This window comes from Malaclemys terrapin, chromosome 1, assembly GCF_027887155.1.
Source record: "Malaclemys terrapin pileata isolate rMalTer1 chromosome 1, rMalTer1.hap1, whole genome shotgun sequence".
Classification (NCBI taxonomy): Eukaryota; Metazoa; Chordata; order Testudines; family Emydidae; genus Malaclemys; species Malaclemys terrapin.
The window spans coordinates 86,981,964-87,004,715 of NC_071505.1; the positions used below are offsets into that span (position 1 = coordinate 86,981,964).

At 47.0% G+C, this 22,752-nt stretch overlaps 1 protein-coding gene across 1 annotated transcript in view; it reads left to right on the forward strand.

Moving 5' to 3' along the window:
* Positions 1 to 22,752, forward strand: part of LOC128837714 (solute carrier family 23 member 1-like) — a 69,319-nt gene that overhangs the window by 28,929 nt on the left and 17,638 nt on the right. Inside the window, exons 5-8 of the mRNA XM_054029099.1 lie at positions 2,826 to 3,007; positions 16,261 to 16,381; positions 17,680 to 17,836; positions 18,114 to 18,367. Coding sequence (XP_053885074.1) covers positions 2,826 to 3,007; positions 16,261 to 16,381; positions 17,680 to 17,836; positions 18,114 to 18,367 — 714 coding nt within the window. The remainder of the gene's footprint in view (positions 1 to 2,825; positions 3,008 to 16,260; positions 16,382 to 17,679; positions 17,837 to 18,113; positions 18,368 to 22,752) is intronic.

Below are 22,752 nucleotides of genomic sequence, written 5' to 3' on the forward strand. Positions count from 1 at the left end.
GTAACTAGTGACCATCACAGAGCCATCTATGCTAGGAATCCCTTCCCCAGTGGAGTTCCAATATAACTGTGCTGCTCCCCTGCTGTGGCTTCCTCGAACACCCTCCCTCAATAGAGGGGGTTCTTCAGCATGAAGAGGGTCCATAGAAAAGGATATACAGCCTAGAGCTGAATTACGCTTTCTGTGTAATCTCTACTGTGCTAGCTTGTTCAACCCCCAGCTCTTCCCTCTATGCAGATCTCCACAGAGGGAGGAGTTTCCCCCTAGGAAGGGAAGGAGGAAAGTACTTTAGAGGTGGCTGATACCTCCATCCCCTTCTGCAGAGGTCCTTCTCTGTGTATTGATCTGAGAGATGTGATCTGGATCATTGTAGCCAATGGTCATGTTAACAGAACATGGAGGATGCAAATGATCATAAACAAGAAGGCAAAGAATATGTTCTGCTGGCTAAAGCATGGGGACTTGCAGTCAGGGCACCTGTGATCTTATCTCAGATCTGTCACTTAGTCACTGTTTGACCTTGAACAAGTTGCTTAATTGCTTTGTGCCTCTATTTACCCGCCTGCTGGAGCGCTGTGAAACAGCTTAGGTTTGTCAAGAGCTTTGAGATCCTGGCTGAAAGCTGCAGTACAGTGCAAAGCATTGGCATTATGGTCACTATTGATCCAAGTAAAAACAGTGCAGTCACAGGGTAACTGTTTTCTTGCCTTTTCATTTATGTCAGTGGTTTTCAACATTTTTTCATTTGCAGACCCCTAAAAAAATTTCTAATGGAGTTGCGAACCCCTTTGGAAATCTTAGACATAGTCTGCAGACCCCCAGGGTTCCCGGACCCCAGGTTGGAAACCCCTTATTCAGGGGTTTGAGCCTCAAGGTGTTAAAGACTTCATCTCTCACTATACCTGGTGGGAGTTGAGGGCACTCAGCACCTCACAGGGTCAAGCCTTATCACAAGAGCCAAGGTACCTAGTAATTCATTCATTATTTAGTGGTATTAACTAATGTAACTAATAACTCATATGTAGGGTAAATAACTGTTGTGTATTTAAACCGGGGTGAGCAAACTACAGCCTGTGGTCTGGATCCGGCCCTTCAAGGCTTTGGATCCAGCCCATGGGATTGCCCCCCATGGCACCATGGGCCCAGCACCGCTCTCAGCAGCGGCCGGCCCAACGTCCCTGCAGCCCCCGGGTCCTTGCCTCCAGCCACCGCCCCCCGCAGCTCCCATTGGCTGGGAATGGGGAACTGCGGCCAATGGGAGCTTCGGGGGAGGTACCTGGAGGCGCGGCAAGGGCAGCACACGTGGAGCCCTTTGCCCCCCCCTTCCGAGGGGCCGCAGCACTTCCTTGAGGGGCGCGGGGCCAGGGACAGGGCAGGCATGCAGGAAGCTTGCCCTGGCCCCAGTGCGTGCTGCTGCCACCCCGGATCCCAAATCACTCCTGCCCCCTGCCCCCCAACTCCCTGCCACAAGCCCCCTGCCACAAGCCCCCTGCCACACCCCTCCTGTACCCCAACTCTCTACCCTGAGTCCCCTGCTGCACCCCGCATCCCTGTGCACCCCTCCTGCACCCAACCCCCTTCCCTGAGCCCCTTCGTACACCCTGCACCCCTCCTGCACCCAACCCCCTGCCCTGAGGCCCCTCCCACAGTCCGCACCCCTCCTGTACTCCTGCCCTGAGCCCCCTCCTGAACACCGCACTCCGTCCCACACCCCAACCCTGCCCCGGCCTGGCATACAATTTCCCCACCCAGATGTGGCCCTCGGCCCAAAAAGTTTCCCCACCCCTGATTTAAACAGTGTTTACGAAGCACACAAAGGTTGCATGGTGATGAATGTGTCCTGCAGAGGAAAGCAATACTCAGGTAAAACAGAAGCCTGGCTATCCACATGCCCACTAACCAGATCTCCTAATCTAACTGCTGGTGTGCTGTAGTTCCCTGGCTGTTTTCTCCTGATTATCTGAACATGTTTGGTGTTACCCAACTGATTCTGATAATTAAGGAGTTTATTGTACTGGTCTGCCTGCTGATATATTTGCAACCCACACGGAGAAACAGAAGGGATTTCCAGGTCGTCCAGCACTTTGAAAATTTAAATAGAAAATTTTATTTAATTTCTGTGTCCAGCTGATGATTCCCTTTGCTGCCCTGACCGGTCCTCAGGAGATCAGAGCACTGGCTTGTCACACAATCACTGGGCCTGACTCTGCAAACCTTGACTTGTGCAAGTCTGCGTCTGCAGGCTCAGGGCCCTGATCAGGACCTGACTAGAAATGAGTTAGGTGGGTGCACATTCTAGTTCTCCATGAGGCGCTTTGGCAGAGCCGGGTGAAAATCCAAGGCTAGAACAGTGGAGTTGGTTGATCAGGACTAAGGTGCTGGAAGAGCCGGGTTAGGGATGCTTGTGCAGTATCTGACCCTTGGTCAATGCCAGTAATAGTAATTGCTACTTAATTTCCCTTTTTTATGAACACTAACCTGTACTCAAAGGCTTTAATAAAGGATGGGTGGATGCCAGGTTGACCTGATCCTGTTTAGAGCTCTTGGCTTCTCACAGGCCAGTTCCCCTTGGACAGCTGGCAATTAGGGAGATAGAATCAGAGGAAGTAAGTCGGGGGCAGAGTTAATGGGCCTGCATTCCTGTTTGAGTGTTGCCCTCATTTAAGGTTTGAGTCAACTCCCATTGAAATCTGTGGAAAGACTCCCCCTGACTTCAGTGGGAGTTGAATCAGGCCTATAAAGTGCTTTTGAGCCCACTTAACTAAAATGGACTAACTCAAAAAGAAAGCCTTTAAATCGCTGCTTTCTTTCCCTCTGTTTTTCAGCTGCAGGGAGCCATCATGGTCGCTTCCTGTTTCCAAATCTTTGTTGGATTTTCTGGCCTGATTGGATTTCTGATGCGATTCATCGGTCCTTTGACCATCGCCCCAACCATAACCTTGGTTGCGCTGCCTCTCTTCAACTCTGCAGGAGATGAAGCTGGCTCACACTGGGGCATATCAGCCATGTAAGTAACACTTCACCGTGGCGAAATTGGGGGCAGATTAATGGGATAAATAGTCTAAATCTGAAATTGGATCAGGTATTACAAGCTGGTGGGGAAATGGCCTTTAGATTCTAAATGCACTGTTAGTTAAGTGCTGACAGGGTCCTGAGTGTTGCACAAGACACTGATGGTAACACAGACCCTGCCCCAAAGAGATTATAGCCTTTACACTTACACACACTCCCCAAACAGAAAATGCATTTGATTTTTAAAACTCCACAGCAGTAATAAACAAATTGTGATTTTTGTGTGGCATCTTCAATGTACAAATGCTCTGTCACAGTTGTTATGTTATATGTGTGTGTATATATATGTATGTATACCTCTACTCCCATATAATGCTGTCCTCGGGAGCCAAAAAATCTTACTGCATTATAAGTGAAACTGCGTTATATCGAACTTGCTTTGATCCACCAGAGCGCACAGCCCCACCCCCCCGGAGCACTGCTTTACTGCATTGTATCCAAAATCGTGTTATATCGGGGTAGAGGTGTATTACCCATAAAAACTACATTAAAAGAACATTATTAAGGTTGCAAAGTCAAGCAGTCAGAAGTTAGGAAATGCCAGAATTAAGGTTGCCTGTGCAACCTTAATTCAGCCCCCTTGTTTGTACGTATTATGAGAGTCTTCAATTACACAATCCTTGTGTGTGGGGAGGTGGGGGGAATACCAAAGAAACCCAGCACAGTAGCTTTTATCTTCAAAAAAGGAAACTACATAAAAATGAGGAAGCTAGTTAAACAGAAATTAAAAGGAACGTCATGAATGAAATGCCTGCAAGCTGCATGAAAACTAGTTAAAAACACCATAATAGAGGCTCATGCTAAATGTATGCCCAATTTTTCTAAATAAATAGTAAAAGTATTAAGTGCCACATGTCTACACAGAGTGAAAGAGGCAGTTAAGGGTTAAGAGACATCCCTTAAAATGGGAAGTCAAATCCTAGTGAGGAAAATAGAAAGAAGCATAAACTCTGGCAAGTCAAGTGTAAACGTATAATTAGGTAGGCAAAAAAGGAGTTGAAGAGCAACTAGCGAAAGACACACTAACAAAAACCAACAAACTTTTAAGTACATCAGAAACAGGAAGCCTGCCAAACAGTCAGTGGGGCCACTGGACTATAGAGGTGTTAAATGAACACACAAGGAAGGCAAGGCTGTTGTGGAGAAGCTAACATCCTTTTCACTGCAGAGGATGTGAGGAAAATTCTCATACCTGAGCCATTCTTTTTAGGTGACAAATCTGAGGAACTGTCTCAGATTGAGGTGTTAACAGAGGAGGTTTTGGAACACATTGATAAACTAAACAGTAATAAGTCACCAGGACCAGATGAGTATTCACCCAAGAGTTCTGAAGGAACTTAAATACAAAACTGCAGAACTACTAACTGTGGTATGTAACCTATCACTTAAATCAGCCTCTGTAATAGATAACTGGAGGATACCTAAGGTAATACTGATTTTTTTTAAAAAGGGATCCAGAGGCAATCCTGGTAATTACAGGCTGGTAAGCCTAACTTCAGTACTGGGCAAACTAGTTGAACCTATAGTAAAGAATGAAAGTATCAGATACCTAAATGAGCATAGTATTTTGGGGAAGAGTCAACGCAATTTTTGTAAAGGAAAATCATGCTTCACCAATCTAATAGAATTATTTGAAGGTGTCAGCAAGCATGTAATGGTGATCCAGTGGATATAGTGCACTTAGATTTTTGGAAAAGCTTTCACAAGTTCACACACCAAAGGCTCTTAAGCAAAGTAAGCAGTTATGGGATAATAAGGAAAATCTTCTCATGAATCAGTAACTGGTTAAAAGCCATGAAACAAAGAGTAGGAATAAATGATTGGTTTTCACAGTGGGCAGAGGTAAGTAGCAGGGTCCTCCAAGGTTCTGTAGTGGCACCAGTGCTGTTCCACTTATTCATAAATGATCTGGAAAAGGCAGTAAACAGTGAGGGGACAAAGTTTGCAGATAATACAAAATTACTCAAGATAGTTAAGTTCAAAGCAGAGTTCGAAGAGTTACAAAGGGAAAACTGGGTGACTGGGTAACAAATTGGCAAACTGAAATTCAGTGTTGATAAATGCAAAGTAATGAACATTGGAAAACATAATCCGAACAATCCATACAAAAAGATGGTGTCTAAATGAGCTTTTACTGCTCAAGAAAGAGATCTTGGAGTCATTATGGATAGTTCTCTGAAAACACCTGCTCAATGTGCAGCAGCAGTCAAAAAAGCTAACAGAATGGAGCCATTAGGAAAGGGATAGATAATAAGACAGAAAATATCATAATGCCACTATATTTAGCATTATGCCCACACTTTGAATACTACATGCAGTTCTGGTAGCACCATCTCAAAAAAGATATATTGGAATTGGAAAAAGTAGAGCGAGAGGCAACAAAATGATTAGTGGTGTGTAACGGTTTCCGTAGAAGGAGAGATTAAAAAGATGGGGACCGCTCATCCTAGAAAAGAGAAAACTAAGGGGATATGATAGAGATCTATAAAATTATGAATGGGGTGAAGAAAGTGAATAAGAAAGTGTTATTGATCCCTTCATATAACACTGGAACCAGGGATCACCCAGTGAAATTAATAGGCAGAAGAAAGTACTTCATATAATGCACAGTCAGCCTGTGGAACTCATTGCCAAGGGATGTTTTGAAGGCCAAAAGTATAACTGGGTTAAAAAAAGAATTAGATAAGTTCCTGGAGGACAGGTCCAAGTTCCTGGAGGACAGGTCCAACATGGCTATTAGCCAAAATGGTCAGGGATGCAACCCCATGCTCTGGTGTCCCTAGACCTCTGACTGCCAGAAGCTGGGACTGGACAACAGAGGATGGATCACTGTATAATTGCCCTGTTCTTTTCATTCCCTCTGAAGCATCTGGTGATGGCCACTGTGGGAAGATAAGACACTGGGCTTGATGGACAATTGGTCTAAGCTAGTATGGCCGTCCTTATGATCACAATTTTTTTCCCCATAGGAACCTGCCTCATTCTTTGTACAGGATGGTGCTCACTTAACAAGCAACTATTCAATATTGTGTTGTCTTCTCATTGGTAAATAGTGTGGCCCTAGTCTTTATTTCCTGCACACTATTCAAGCCCTTCTCTGCAGAGAGAATTATTTATTTCCCTGTGGACTTCTCTGTGGAGCTCATCACTATAGTATCTAAGTGTTTCACAAATTCTCATGGACCTATTTTCACTACACCCTGGTGAGATGAGGGGCTGTTATCCCCATTTTATGGCTGGGGAACTAAGGCCCAGAGAGATCAAATTAAAAAGTGTCTACTATGTCTGGGTTCCCAATTTGAGACACCTAGGACTTGATACAGGTCCCAGTGACTTCAGTTGTAGCTGTGATTGCTCAGCATTTCTGCAAAACAAACCTTGGGATCTCAAGTCAGGCATCCAAAAATGACACAGCCACTTAGTGCCCACCTGTGAAAAGTTTGGATTAAGTGACTTTCCCAGCACCATATAACTCTGTGGGAGAGACAGGGATAGCATCCAGTTCACTAGGACAGCATTCAGTTGCCTTAACCATGAGACTGTCCTTTCTTTTCCTGCAATCTCCTGCCTCTTTTTTTCAGATTTAAAAATTTTATTAAGATGATGTTAAAAAAAATAGTGAACAGAGTTTGAGCATAGAAGTTTCTGGTTATCAGGGAATAATATACAGATTATCAAGGGTGCAAAGTTTGGTTTAAGATAAGGTGGCATGAGGAATACATAATCTGCAATATCCCCGATTGGGGGTAAAAAGTTGATGGGTCAAAGTACAGACATTGAGATATGAGGATATGAAGTTCATAAAGTGGTTATGTTCAGGTGTGGATTATAATGAGTGGATATGATGATGAGGATAGATTGACCCTCATTTGGTGAGATTTAATGTTCAGGGAGTTTATGGTTCCAGTTCACATGATCCAACAGAGAAGGTCACTTGGTCCCTTTCTCGTAGTGGGAGAACGATGTCACTCTGGCTCACGCCTCCTAGTACTGTCGGTGCCCGGTGATGTGCTCGATGTACATGTCCCTGGACCATCGGATGGCATCTGAGACCATGAGGCGCCTCATGAGACGTGCGTAGCATCGACCGATCCCGCAGGTCCGCAGCACACGGTCGTTGCAGGGGTCCCAGGCGCCCAGGGCTCCGACAATCAGGGAGTCCATCTGCACCTCATAGCCCTTCGCTCTCAGGGTGTCAGCCAGGGCGGCGTACTTTTCCAGTTTACGAGCTTGGGCTTCGCGAAATGCCGGAGTTCTGTTCTCAAAGGAGACCGTGACGTCGATGAGGATGATCTTTTTCTGGGCCTCGTTGGTGACGACGATGTCAGGTCGTAGCTGGCTGTCAGTACCGGCGATGGTGCAGTTCACGGAGATCTCCCCCAGCCGTGGCGCGATGGCTTTCACCAGGCGGTTCTGGATGGTGTTGTGGCGCAGCTGCTAGGCTCTGGAGTGGGGTTTGCAGCTGCACAGGACGTGGGGCAGGGTCTCGTTGGGGTAGCTGCACTTCCTGCAACGCTTGTCTCGGTTCCCGGGGCGGATGGCTCCGTTGAGTGGGACGCAGTTGAGCCGGGCACGGTGGATGAACCGCCAGTCGGTGAAACAGGTGAAGCCGCCCCCGGCGAGGAAGTGGTTGCTGGCGTCCCACTTGCTGGTCAACTCAAAGACTTTACCCTGGTCCGGTTTACGTTTCAGGGTTTCCACGTACAGCGAGCGGATGGCGGCCTTCAGAGTCCTCTCCCGCAATCCCCTGGCCATCGGGGTAATGACGGTGTCGTCGTCGGACCTGATCTGCGGCACCTGGATTCCCAGCTCCTGGCGCTCCTCGCACCACTCCCAGCGGCAGCCGATGCGCTTCCCCAGGCGACGCATGGCGTTGCGAGTGCGGGACCACAGTGAAGCGATGTCACGCCCGTCCCGTCCGAATTCCCCATCCAGGGAGCCGCTCAGGAAGGTGGTGATGTCTTGGTTCGAGGGGGCTCTGCCGATCCGCTTCTCTGTTGCATCACGCAGGGCGTTCGCTGCAATGTTCCTCACCGTGGTGTCGGGACATGTAAGCAGGCGGAAGGCGTGGGTGATCACCGCGACGTCGCACAGGTCACCCATGCGGGGGACGTTGGCGCCGCCGTGCCTGTGGGCAATGTAGACCAGCTCGTTGCTGGCTCTCTGGGGAAGGAACAGCCACTTCTTCACCAGCTTCCGGATGATCTTGTCTGCTTTGTTGAGGGGCACCTTCGCCATGGCAGATCCCCTTAGGGTGAACGAGATGCGTGGGATCAGGAAGGTGTTCAGGGCGTTTATCTTCTGCCACGGTGCCAGCAGGGAGGTATCAAACTTGGCGGCGTCCTGCAAGATCTCCTGGATGTTGTCCTCAGGTGTCTGCTGGACACGGAACCCTGTTGGCGTGCCCTGGTGCTGGTATGCCTGCCCCTCTGCCAGGGGGATGACGGGCTCACCCTGGATCTGGAACCCCGTTGTCTGCACCGAGTCCCTTTTGCTGCCGTCAATGTGCAGATTTGCGCACTTCTTCGCATTGAAGCGGAGCCCCATCCAGTCAGTAGCTCGGCTGGTGGCATCTAGCATACCTTGGAGGCTCTCTGGGTCGTCCGCGCTCAGGACCAGATCGTCCGCGTAGGCCAGAATGCTGAGTTTCTTGCCGTGCAGGTCGAAGCCGGTCGGGCCACTGGAGATGGCTCGGATGAGTGGTTCCATGGCCAGGTTGAAGATGATGGGGCTAAGGGGGCATCCTTGTTTCACGCCACGGCGGATGGGGATGGCGTCCATCTCTCCGTCCGTGGCGCGGATGGTGGTGGTGCAGTCCTTGTAGAGGTCCCGGAGGATCTGGATGAAGGTTTCTGGCATCCCGAACTCTCCCAGGGTGGCAAAGATGTGAGGGTGGGGTATGGACCCAAAGGCGTTGGTCAGGTCAAGCCATGCTACTGCACACTGCCTCCTGGACCTCCTGGCCTCCTGGATGGCCGTCTGAAGGAGGAAGTTGTGCTCGTAGCATCCCTCGCAGGACATGAAACCCTTCTGCACTGAGCTGACGGCGCCCCCGCACACTGACCAGTCTGATCCTTGCCGCGAGGCAGCTGGCATACAACTTGTAGATGGTGGAGCAGAGGGAGATGGGCCTCCAGTTGCCGGGGTCATCTCGGTCGCCTTTTTTGTGGATGAGCATGGTCATGGACTTTTTCCAGGAGCGGGAACGCGATGGAACTGCTTGCATTTGTTGAAGATGGCAGCGAGGACCAAGCAGCCGGGGTCTCACTTCTTCAGCAGGGGGTAGCGGATGCCATCTTTTCCAGGGGCGGTGTTTTTGGTCCTCGACAGCCTCTCCTGCACCTCCTGCGGGGAAAAATCTCGCTCCAAGTCCTCCGTGAGGTCAATCCGGGGTAGCGGGGAAAGGCACTCTGGGAGTCGCAAGTTGGTCTGGGCCTCATGATCAAACACATCCTTGAAGTAGGAGTAGAGCCTCTCGGGCTGGATGGCACAGTAGGAGGAGGTCCCGTTGAGGATCTCCGTCATGGCTTTCATCCGGTTCATCCTATATAGTTTCTGAATACGGGATGCAGCTGCCGGATCGTAGCGGCGGCCGACGTCCCCTCTCCTGCCTTCTCTGGTGGTGTTGTTATGGCTCGGCGCAGGGAATCTGCGAGTGGCCCGTGCGGCTTCCTGGGATTCCCTCCTTCTGGCCATAATTTCCACAGACAGTTCTGCAGTCAGTCTGTCCATCAGGGTGTCGAAGTTCTCAAAGTCCTCAGCCTTTGCCAGCTCCTCCATCCAGGCGGATTGCCACGGTGTGGCGACCCTCACTCATGGCCATCGCTCCTCCTGCTGCATTGTCTCTGCAGGTTCAGGTGCTGCAGGGATGGTTTGTGGCCTTGTTGTCCCTCGGACTGTGGAGCGGTGTTCAGGTGGGTCTTGAGGCGGGGGTCCTGATGTGGTGGGGAGGGCAGCTCTCGGTGTCTCCGAGACAGCACTGGATCTTCCGGGAGGGAGTGGGGTTCTGGAAGCACCGGTGATGGGTTTTGTTGGGGCGCGGTTGTGTTTGGAAGCGCTGGGGATGGTTCTGGTTCTTCTGCGGGCAGCATCTGGCTGGTGGGTCCTCGGTGGGGCATGGGGTTTTTGGCAGTCAGAGGCTCTTTGGGTAACCTTGGAGGAGGTGTTGGGTCTCCTGGGGGTGGGGTCTGGCTGTGGGATCTGGGGGCTACGGGAGGCTTCTCCGTTGGCTGGATCTCGCCGTGCAGCCTGGGGGACGATGCTAGTTGCTCCTACGGCAGGGCGGCATGAGGTTACCTGTGGGGGAGCGCTGCAGCGTCTCATGTCTGTGTTGTGCCGGATGGTTTTTATGAGGTCACTGAGGCGTCTGGTGAGGTTGTTGACCTGAGAGGTGGCGGCGGTCCCCCTCACAGCAGGGTCCAGCGTGGGGATTCTGGAGACGGGACACATCTTGCAATCCAGCTGGTCCATCTTGTACCGTGCCTAGAGCACACCTTCATGAACTCATGTTTCACTCTATCCACTTCTTCTCTCTTGTTTCCTGACCTGATGCCACCTGAGGAAGGCAAAGAACCCCCTGGGGCTAGCCTATACTCCACTCTGGTGCCATGGCCCACCAGGGATATTAGTTGGCAGCTCCTCCACAGAGCTGAGAGCATAGGTATATACCTGGCATGGTTCACAGGCTCTGCCACACCTGTCCTTTCTGCAGCGAGAGGGAGACCCTGGCACAAATCTATGCAGAGTGCATCAGGTGGCAGCCCCTCTTCCGACTCCTTCAGAACCTCTGACTGAGGTTCTAGCTGTACTTTCCCCATACCTCCTGATGTGTGCTCCCCCACAAAGTTGCAGAACCTCCTCATCGACCTCTTCCTGGGGCTGGCCAAGATGGCCATCCATCCTGCCAGGAGGAGGAAGGTGGATGGGGGCAATACTCTGTATCTGTGGGGCCTATTCCCATTTCCTTGTTCGATCATGTCTCCAGGCTGAGTTCCTCTGGTTGGTGTCCACTGACTCCTTTGGTGCCTTTGAGGAGCAGTGGGTGCCGTCCGGAATTCTCTGTTTGATGGCTCCTTTTGGTTCTCTGATTTTCAACCAATGACCTCACTCCTCTTCCTCTTCACCCCTCCCCCCTGCATTGTCCCACTCCCTCACTTGTAGCTTGGGCTTAGCGGCGCCTCTCCCTTAGCTCGGGGAGATCTTTAGCTTTGGGCAGGTCGAGACCCACCTGTCCCAGATCTACACCTTCCAACTTGTGCAGCCATTGTAGAAGGGGGTCCTACAGACAACAGCCTTGATTCATCCCCAGAACAGGTCCACTCTGTGCCCTGAATGCGGCTGGGGTCCTATGGGAAAAAAAAGAACATGTGATCATGTGACTATAGGCTGTATCATAACATATATGCACTAAGGGGCTGAATTAAGGTTGCACAGGCAGCCTTACTGCTGGCATTTCCTAACTTCTAAATGCTTAAATTTACAATCTTAATGTTTTAATATTCTGCCCTGTCCCCATCAACCTGTCCCTGTCTCTTCCCCACCCCTGGCTCCTTGTCTCCGTCCCATTCACCTAGCCAGTACCAGGCGCCACTCCTCAGGATTCTCATCCCAGGCCCAGACTCCTTGCCTAGCTAGTCTTAGTCCCCTCATTCCTGGCTCTTTGTCTCTCTCCCTCATGTGCACAGACTGGCTCTGTCCTAGTTTATCTCCCCAGGGTCCTCATCCAGTCTGTCCCGCCCATACCTCCTCCCCATCCTTGTCCCAGTCTTTGTCCAGCCAGTCCTAGTTCTCCCTGCACAGCCCAGATCCTTGTTAGATCTGTCCCATTCCCTCCCCCTCCACCCCAGGTCCCTCCACCACATTCCTAGCCCCAGTCTCCTTGTCCTGCCAATCCCAACCTCCCTCCAATTCCTAGTTTCTTTTTGGTCTTCCTGCCCCTTCCTGCAAGCCAACTAGCTCCTATTCCTTCCTGTTTCCCTAACTGGCGCCCAGTCTACCAACCACCCCCTAGTGTCAGTCTCACTAGACCCCCTTGTCCCAATCTACTCATTTCCCTCCCCCCAGGCAGGGGTGAAAGTAAGTTAAAGAACTTACCAGTACGCCAGAGTCCTGGGCAGAGACATGGCCTCAACCAGAAGAGGCAGGCCTTTAAATCAAGATTTAAAGGCTCTGGGGCTCCGGCTGTGGCTGCGAGCCCCGGGGCCTTTAAATCACTCCCAGAGCTATCAGCTGCAGAGGCTCAGGGGCAATTTAAAGGGCCCGGGGCTCTGGCCACTGCTACCGCAGCAGAGCTCCGGGCCCTTTAAATCGCCACTGGAGTCCCGCTACCGGAGCCCCGGGGTAGCGGCGGCAGGGCTCGGGTGGTGCTTTAAAGGGCCAGAGCTCCCCGCAGTGGCAGGAGCCCCGGGCCCTTTAAATAGCCGCCTGAGCCCAGCTACCGGAGCCCTGGAGTAGTGGCAGCAGGGCTCCCATGGGGATTTAAAGGGCCAGGGACTCCGGCTGCTGCAGGGAGCCCTGGGCCCTTTAAAGCGCCACCTGAGCCCCGCTGCTGCTACCCCAGGGCTACGGCAGTGGGGCTCGGGAGGCAATTTAAAGGGCCGGGGCTCTGGCCCTGAAGGGAGCCCCGGGCCCTTTAAATCTCCAGCCCTGGGGAAGCCGGTCGGGTCCGGCACGCCGTACCGGCTCTTGCAAGTATGCTGTACCGGACCGTACCCGCTTACTTTCACTTCTGCCCCCAGGTATGGCTCTTGTCCTCTCTACAATCACATCAGATGGCTTCCTCCTCCACAGTGCCTGAATGCCGGTGGGGGGTGGGATCACTCAGAGTACAGGAGAGACAGGCTCCCTTCTCTCCAATCTGGTGCCCAGCTTCACCCTGGCCCAGAGCAGCTGGGAGCATCCTTTCAGGGCAAGTCTATCTTTGTCCCTGTATGCCTAGGTGAAAGTCTACTCTGTGGGAATGGTGTATATGCTGTTGGGTCAGCACTAAGAGCTGAGAGAGGCTGGAGCATGCTCAGTGAGGATATAATCAAATAACTTTCTAATGAGCATATGCAGACTGTAATCTTTTTCCCCCAAAGACTAATAACTTGGCTACATTTGGGTAGATTTTCACAGGACGGCAAAAGGCACATTCCTGACCCAAAGGCCAAATTTCAAGTCCCTGCTCCAAAGCATGGTTGTGCTAGAGTTGTTCAAAGAAAAGGTCTTCAGAACTTTTTACTATGGGTAAAACAACTTAAGTTTCCCTAGCCTCATTCTTGGAAATGGCTGATCTGTTTTGGCTGAAATTTTTCAAACATAGGCATCCTGAGTCAGACAACCATCATGCAAAACTTCAGCCTGAATGACTGTAGGTTGTTTTCAGTTGCTTATAAAACTTGGCCAGTCTTATAATAGGAGGTGTTGGGTAACCTTAACAGGAAGTACTACCAGCCCCACCTAAAATACCATTTTTCAAACAATTCATAAACCTGCCAACAATCTTCATTTGTTCAAGTGAATAAAAGAAGTCCATGAACAAAAGGGCAGATATGTTGGGTTCTGTAGCTTTAGAAATTGGGAAAAAGAAACCAGTGTCTGTGAGAGCTTTTCATGCCTAACCAGTTATTCAATGCTCTGACTGTGTCATGGCATATTTTTGTATGGTAACAAGTATAGTGGTTCCTATATGTGCTTTAAATATCTTCCTTATCTTGAGTGTTTTCTCTACACATTTTATCTCTTAGAAAACCTCTTCATCTCATTACATCCGCGCACTTCATAGTGCTTAGAACATTATTACATTTATTGCAGTGACCCAGACTAAACTAGGCTGTGCCAACTGTGTGGAGGCAAACCAAGACAAAAGAGAGAATTTTGAATTTTTAGAACTTTATAAGGGAAAACACAAAGATTATAGCAGAAGCATAAATAATATAGAATATTACTGAGTACTGACTTCTTATATTAATAAACTATAAGTTACCAACACATTAAGCTTTGCAAGCTTGTACACGCTACTCTTCCTTTGTGCAGTTAATAACAAATGCATTGTTATTACCAAGAATAAAGGAAATTACTTAATATACTGTGTCATTTCGGCAAAGAATCAACTTATCCTCTCCTTGGTTCTAAGTCCAGCTCCACTCCTGCTGTCCTATCCTTTGCGTCTGTTTGGCTTGAAGTGCTCCTTAGACTCAATGTTCCTGGGGCTGTCCCTCTCTTCGCTGAGTTTTTCTACAAGAGGGGTTTCTTCACCTAGTAGCCCTCACTTATCCAGTAGGTGCCTTTGACCTCTGTTCCTTCAATAGATGTTCAAACAGTCCTTCTCTCTGTTCATTTACTTTAGCTCCTTTGTGGGTGGGCTTCTCGTGTACTGTTTTCAGGATCTTTTTAATCTAACACAGCTTCTGATCAATTCCCTGTTCCACCAGTCATATTTCCTTTCAGTTCTTTCCCTTGAGTCACTCTCTCCAGTACGGCTGTAGATTTTATTTCCCACTACTTCCCATTTCTAAGAGTGGCACTCGCGTACCCAGTTCAATTTTTTTCTGCTTCTACTGACTTGAGAAACCTCTCCTAGTTTTACTTCTTCTCATTTCTAAATCCCCTACTTCTATTCTCCTGTTCTCTTATTTTATCACCTCATCTCCTACCGAGCTCCAGTTCATCTGCTAACTCAGTAGCTAGATTTTTCTTCTTCTCCAACAGCTTGTCTCAACTGCCTCTCCTTCCACCATCATCTGAGCCCCTGCCGCAGCTTAAGCTACTGTCCCTTTGGCTATTCCCTTCCAGGCCAGCATTTGATGCTGCTGCATCACAGCTGCAGGTCCTAATAGCACCTCAATAATTCAACTGCAGCAGGTGCTAGTGCTGGGGCCAGGTAATGTTATCAACTCCCCACTGATTCCTATCTAGAATAATCCCTTAATTTTAAATACATTACATTTGGGTATAAAAAAATGCATGATTCTTCAAAGGTTTAACTAACACATAGTAACAGAATGTCTTCATCTGTCTACCAGCATATCCCATCTGCTCAGCATCTGTTTGATAAATATCTTTGTTTGTTCGTTCTCATCTAATTGGGAGAGCTATGGCCTGCAAGGTTGTTTGCCCCATTGGAGAATTAGCTACATAAATCCAGCAGTGCAGATCACACCGCAGAAAACATCTATAAATGGGCAGACCCCATTCAGTAGTCACAAATATAGACCTAAAAATGGGAAATCAAACTAAACTCACTCGCTGAAGAAAAGCGGTAACCGGGTAGAGCATACGGACACTTGGTTTTCATTCTTGTGTTTCTTTCAAAACAAGAACTTGAACAGGTATTATTGGACCATCTGGATGTGATGTCAGAGGTGGGCCATACCTGCATGTAGTGGGAAACTGAAAGCCTGAGATTTCTCTCTTGTCTGATCCTTTTCTCCTTTCCATATGGGTTCACTTTGCCATTTAAAAAAAATTGACATTGAATAAACTTTAAATCATGAAACTAATAGTGAAAATAGTGGCGCCCAAGACTAGTTTCCTATACAGCCTGCCTGGACATAACTGATCTCTCTATTCTGCCTCTATTCTATTCAACATCACATTTAAGCTTCTGGCAGATGTGTCATACTCAGTGGTTCATAGTATGTAATTAGGTTTGGCTGGTTTTTGAGGCAAAAAAAATCAGAATTGGAAAAAAAACCCTCAACAAAACCATATTTAAAATATAACCAAAGGCTTGGTTCAATCTCAACTTTGGTATGTGTCTTCCCATGACACTAAGAATATGTCCACACTAGGTGTGGATGGCATAAATTACATCTCAAGGTGACATATCCATGCTAAAAATAGAAGTGTAGTCATGGTGGTGCAGCGGTGGGAGGGGCTAGCCACCTCACGTAAGATCCTGTCTGAGATCCTAGGTATGTATTCAGGCAGCTAGCCTCTCCCACTGCTCACACCACTGCAGCACTACACATCTGTTTTTAGTGTACTCGCTCAAATGGCTCAGTGTCTTCTTGAGCTGGGATTGACACAGTTTGAGCTCCAGTGCAGACATGCGCTTAGAGCCTTATTGTCAGAGGTGCTTTGAAATCAGTTGGAGCTGAAGATGCTCAGGACTTCTGAAAGTCGGGTCCTCCGAGTGGGATAAAGTGAACGAAGCAGTTGTTCTTTTGCCCAGATAATCTCTCTCTTTTTCTTGTCTCATTCCAGGACCATTTTCTTCATAGTTCTGTTCTCTCAGTACCTGAAAAATGTGCCTGTGCCACTGCCATCTTACCAAGGATCCAGGAAGTGCCACTTCTCTAAGGTCTACCTCTTCCAGATCTTCCCCGTGAGTTATCATTTTTGGACTTGGGTGACCAGATGATCCACTTTTACGAGAACTGGACTAAATGATGTTCAGTTTAGACACCCAAATAATCCTATTCCCATTCACTTCCACTGGAGGCAGTGAGATTACTTGGGTGAGTAACTGCTCCCCATTGGGAGTAAGAGCTTCACAGTTAGGCTCCTACTATGTTTTGCATTTGGTTTAGTCTGTTAGAAACTCATTTTTGTGGTAGAATTCCCCCAAAGCGCAGGTGTTTTTATCCTGGCTGTGTAAGTGCCCAAAGATATGGCCATCTTTGCAACCACGCATAGTGAAAATAGGTGCTTCCTACTTCTTGACTCAGGATATCTGGTCACCATACTGTGGACACTGACCCTTACCAGTAACTGATGATCCCGACTGGTCTGTACCACAAACCAAGGGCAGTTCTATTTCTTTCTAAAACAATAGTCAGCAGCAGTTCATTGCCATGACCGTGCTCACAAGACTGATGTTTTTACCAAGTCTGAGTAATGATGTAATGCACTGCAGTGTAGCTAAGGATTCTGGGAGTCTGTTCCAAGGTGAAGATGGTAAGCCTGGCTAGTAATCGCTTGTCAATATTCACAGCTGCTTCCAATAAAACTTTCTGGATAACAGAGAAAATTGGATTCTCCAGTGCAGTGGTTCTCAACCTGGGGTTAATGTACCCCTGGGGGTACGCGGAGGTCTTCCAAGGGGTATATCAACTCATCTGGATATTTGCCTAGTTTTACAATAGGCTACATAAAAAGCACTAGCTAAATCAGTGCAAACTAAAATTTCATACAGACAATGACTTGTTTATATTGCTCTCAATACTATACACTTGAAATGTAAGTACAATATTTATATTCCAATTGATTTATTTTATAATTAGATGGTAAAAATGAGGAAGTCAGCAATTTGTCAGTAATAGTGTGGCTGCAACACTTTTGTATTTTTATGTCTGATTTTGTAAACAAGTAGTTTTTAAGTGAGGTGAAACTTGGGAGTACGCAAGACAAATCAGCTACCGTCGTCTGGAAAGGTTGAGAGCCACTGCTCCAGTGAAGCTTCTAAACCAGACAAAAACCTGCAAGGGGGTCGGGGAGGGGGACGACACTCTGCCATGTCACCTTCATCTTATTGAATGAACAAGCAAATGGGGGAACAAAAAAGAGAATACGCTTTCAGAATGCAATGGGGGCCTTGTTTGTCTGTGCTCCAGGAGGCAGAGTACTTCTATAAAGGAAATGAGGATGGCCATTAATCAGAATGCACTTTATGTGACTGTCTAGGTTCTTCTTGGCCTCGCCATTACTTGGCTGATATGTTTTGCACTCACTGTTTCCAATGCCTTCCCCTCGGACTCTGCAGTTTATGGCTATCTGGCTCGGACTGACATCAAAGGAGATGTTCTGTCCCAGGCACCCTGGTTCCGGTTCCCGTACCCAGGTATAGTTGTAGTAGCATGTTGCGGATTATTTACTGTTCCTTCTCATTGTTTTTCCCAGTGTTGCTTTGTGTGTATGCTTTTTGCATTTTAAGGATCTTGAATGATAGTGGAAAATGAGGACACTGTGGAACCCAAATGGTAAAGCTCAGGGAGGGCTGGCCTAGAAGCATGGGCCCACACTTAAAAAAGTCACTAGTGATTTACTTGAATGGATTTTACAGCAAAACTAGCCCCAGTGATCTGACTCGCTTTTTTTTTTTTTTTTTTAATTTGCAGGCCAATGGGGAGTTCCAACAATCAGTTTGGCTGGGATATTTGGCATCATAGCTGGAGTGATTTCCTCTATGGTGGAGTCGGTAGGCGATTACTATGCCTGCGCCCGACTGTCTGGTGCCCCGCCCCCTCCGAAGCATGCTATCAACCGTGGAATTGGAGTTGAGGGAATTGGCTGTCTTCTGGCTGGGGCATGGGGAACAGGGAATGGCACCACTTCTTACAGTGAGAACGTTGGAGCGCTGGGAATCACCCGGGTAAGATTTACTGCAGCGCCACCAGCCCACAGCAATGCTGCGCCGGGTTAGGTCACTGGTATGGAAAAATGCAATAGTTTTCAAAGGGTGGCTATGCTTGTGGTTTTAATAAATATATTACACACATTTACAACATGTCTTATTGCTGGGTCTATGAAGTGATCTCAGTCCATCTCAAGTACAAATGTCCTCATCACAAAAAACACTACCACATTCATTTCTAATTGGCTCTCAGGGAGATTAAGGCTCAAATGGGCCACGTGACCTGAACTATTGTTCCATTCCTAGAGGCAGGGGGTTGCTCCAGTTTGGGGGAGGCATGTTGTTGGGGATGGTACATGGGATGCATACGTGGTGATTATCTGCTCTGCACTCCTTCTGGGGATAAAGAGAGGCCTTCATGCTGTGAGGCTGGCAATCTGGGACTTTTCCTGAGAGCCAAATTCAACAAAAATATTGTGGAGAAAATGGAAATAAGCAATATATAGTCTTTAAAAACTGCTCATGTTCCATGATACTTAGAACTAAGCAATGACAGGGATATTAAAGGTGGCACACTTCTTGATAACTACAAATGTCAAGCCATAAGGTTAAGCATTTTTAATCATTTTGAACTGGCACTATTTTCTGAATTGTTTTACTCCCATTCTTATAGAGTGACAAGGTGGGTGAGGTAATATCTTTTATTGGACCAACTTCTGCTGGTGAGAGAGACAAGCTTACACAGAGCTTTTCTTCAGGTCAGGGAAAAGTACTCCAAGTGTCACCTTGGACCATCACAGCTATAACTACACTGCATTCTTAAACTCATTTGTGTGGATATATTTCACTTTAGCGGTCAGCTCTGAGTTATTCAGAATATTATGGGATTAATACATCTGACAGCCAATCAGAAAACTCTGGCTGTGGTGACCACTCTTAAATCATTCACGAACAAATTATGTAATGCTGTCAGGGGAGCTGCATAGGGGAAGTAGAGGCAGAAGTTGGCCAGTAACAAACTAGTTTATTTCACTGCATTTTATAAACCCCATGAAGAATCGTCATTTCCACAGATACCAGCTGCTGGTTCTTTTCGGCATAGCTGATATGTGGGCACATGCATGGAAGCAGTCTGCTCTGTATCCCAGTGTACACTGTTACTAGATGGTCAATGCAGTGATGTTTCTTATGCATTGGCTAAATGATTCATTAAATGTGTGATTTGTGCATGCGTCGTATATATGGGATATGAACATATTTGAAAATATATAAAATACACTCAAAATATTATCAAGTAGCCCACTTTCCCTCTCTTCATAACCATGATCTAGCTTCAGTGCAGTGATATCAGCCCTTCTGAGTTAAGGCAGAAATTTCCTTTGGGATCCCATTTCTTGTAAGGTTAGTCAGTTTCACAAATTTGGGGACCACTTTAATTTCGAGCCCGATCCAAATCTTTATGAAGTCAGTAGAAAAGCTCTATTGATGTCCGTGGGAGTTGGAGCTGGCCCTTAAGGCATATTTTGAATTTTGGTTTTTATGTGTTTATCATTTCACAGGAAATACATCTTTCAGTAATCAATATAGAAACAAGACATCAGTGTCAAGCCATATTTCTTGTAAAGCATAAATAGGATTTCAGAGTCTTGATGAAGACTTCAGAATCACCTTGCAAACAAACAGTAAACTAGACATGTTTTCACCCCATTAAAATATTCACTTCAGCAAGATGATTGGGCTTTCTTTTCTTTCCCTGACACTATTGAAACAGACTGTTAACAGGCTTTGGAATCAAGCACTCAGACTCATGGCACCAGTGAAGTAGATTGTTGACCTTGGTGTCAGCTTCATACACGGTATAATATGTCACCTAAGTATATTAAAAATATTAGGCTTCACAATAATCCTAGTGTGACTGGGGTGTGTGGATGGGCCAGACTGAGTGCCTCACTCAGGGCAGACTGCAAGAAATAGGGCAGGAAGTTCCTAAAACTGGTAGATTATTCTATACTTGGATTCACCAAGCTAGTAACAATACAGCTTCTGCAGTACCACACTGGGTAACAAGAGGGCAAACACAGTCCCCTTTAGGCATCCCAGCCCTTGGTTCCCACCTAGACAGCCAAGTAATATACAGGTCTGTTGCATCTTACGAGCATTTAACATGCGCGATTTCAGCTTTAAGCGGTTGGCAAAAACAAAAAAAAGAGAAAAATAACAATTTTAATACTGTATGTGTAGTGTGGGCGATTCCGCCCGCCATTCAACTCAATGTAATTTTGATTATACGCGGTTTTCGCTTTACGCGCTAACCGCGGAACAGAACCCCCGTGTAAGATGAGACTCGCCTGTAGTGAAGGGTTACTGAAAACCTGATTCACCGTATGTGAGGTTCACCAATCCCAAAGGACCAGACATTTATCCCCAGGTCAATATGAGTTTCAGGTCTTACCCAATAAGCATGCTGATGCCAGTCTTTTAGTAACTAAAAACTAAAGGTTTAATAATAAAAGGAAAAAGAAAGAAGAGAGTTGTAAATGGTTAAAAGATCAACATACATACAAATATGTGTACAGTCCTTAGGTCTGTTTCATAGGAGAGATGGTGAGGCTACTAATTTGTAATAGTCTTTCTGGAATCAATTTAAAGGTTTATAGTCAATAAGCAGCCCAGATGTAGAGTCTGTTAGTCTGGATAGAGTCCTTCCATGCATTTTCCAGGCTATTCCAAATAATAATTGCGAAGATCTGTCTTATGACTTTCCCTGTTAAAAGTTTAAGCAGATTACAGATGAAAGGATCAGGCCCAAAGCTTTCCTTTATAGCTCTTCTAAGCAGGCTGACAAAACTCCTCACAGAAATTGTCAAAGCAAAGCAGGGCCTTCCCCTGAGAAAAAATAGACAATACAGCTCTTTGCTTTGAAGCTAATCTCCTATTTCCTATGCATACACAGGTAAACTAGTTGCATTCATTCACATAAGGCAATTAGCCAGTACTTCATTATAGCATTGATAGTTAATCTGAAAGAACAGGAGTACTTGTGGCACCTTAGAGACTAACAAATTCATTTGAACATAAGCTTTCATGGGCTACAGCCCACTTCTTCGGATGCATAGACTGGAACATACAGCAAGAAGATATTTATACATACAGAGAACCTGAAAAGGTGGAAGTAGCCATACCAACTGTAAGAGACCAATCAATTGAGCTATCATCAGCAGGAGAAAAAAAAACGTTTGAAGTGATAATCGAGATGACCCATAGAGAGTGTAAGGATACTTAACATGGGGAAATAGATTCGATTAGTGTAATGACCCAACCATTCCCAGTCTCTGTTCAAACCTAAGTTAATTGTATCTAATTTGCATATTAATTCATGTTCAGCAGTCTCTCTTTGGAGTCTGTTTTGAAGTTTTTTTGTTGCAAAATTGCCACCTTCAAGTCTGTCACTGAATGGTTAGAGAGGTTGAAGTGTTCTCCCACTGGTTTTTGAATGTTATGATTCCTGATGTCAGATTTGTGTCCATTTATTCTTTTGCTTAGAGACTGTCCGGTTTGGCCAATGTATATGGCAGAGGGGCATTGCTGGCACATGATGGCATATATCACATTGGTAGATGTGCAGGTGAACAAGCCCCTGATGGTATGGCTGATGTGATTAGGTCCTATGATGGTGTCACTTGAATAGATATGTGGACAGAGTTGGCATCGGGCTTTATTGCAAGGATGGGTTCCTGGGTTTGTGTTTATGTTGTATGGTGTTGTCAAGGCTCCTTCCCCACTCTGAACTCTAGGGTACTGATGTGGGGGTGTGACGTTATTGACATAAAATGGGACCGTATAGATCATTGTTGCAACCAAGGTCCTGTAGTGGCACCCAAATCTTGTATAAAGGGGGTCAAATGGGGTGTCTAGGACAAGGTTATGGTTTACTGGTTATGATTATGCTGTCTATATGTGTGTATCAGTTTTGTAGTTGAAGTTATGAATATTGGCTCTATACTGTCTGTATGGCAAACTTATGCTATGCTTCTGGGTGACATCCCAGACAAGCTGAGATTAGCTCTGCCTAGCCTGCTTGATGGCCCATTAAGGACCATCAGCTATACAATGGACCCATTGAGAGAAGGCAGATACGCCTTGTAACTCAGCAAAGTATGCAGGGACTGGCCCATGTGACTCCAGACTCCATTTTGCTGTAATTTTCCACAGTAAGAACAAAGAGGTGTTCTTACACCTGGAAAAGACTATATAAGGCTGATGCCTCATCTCCATCTTGTCTTCAATCCTGCTTCATACCTCTGGAGGGACTTTGCTACAAGCTGAAGCTGTGAACAAAGGACTGAGGACCCATCCCAGCGGGGGATGTATTCCAGAGACTTGATTTGAACCTGCAGTTTATT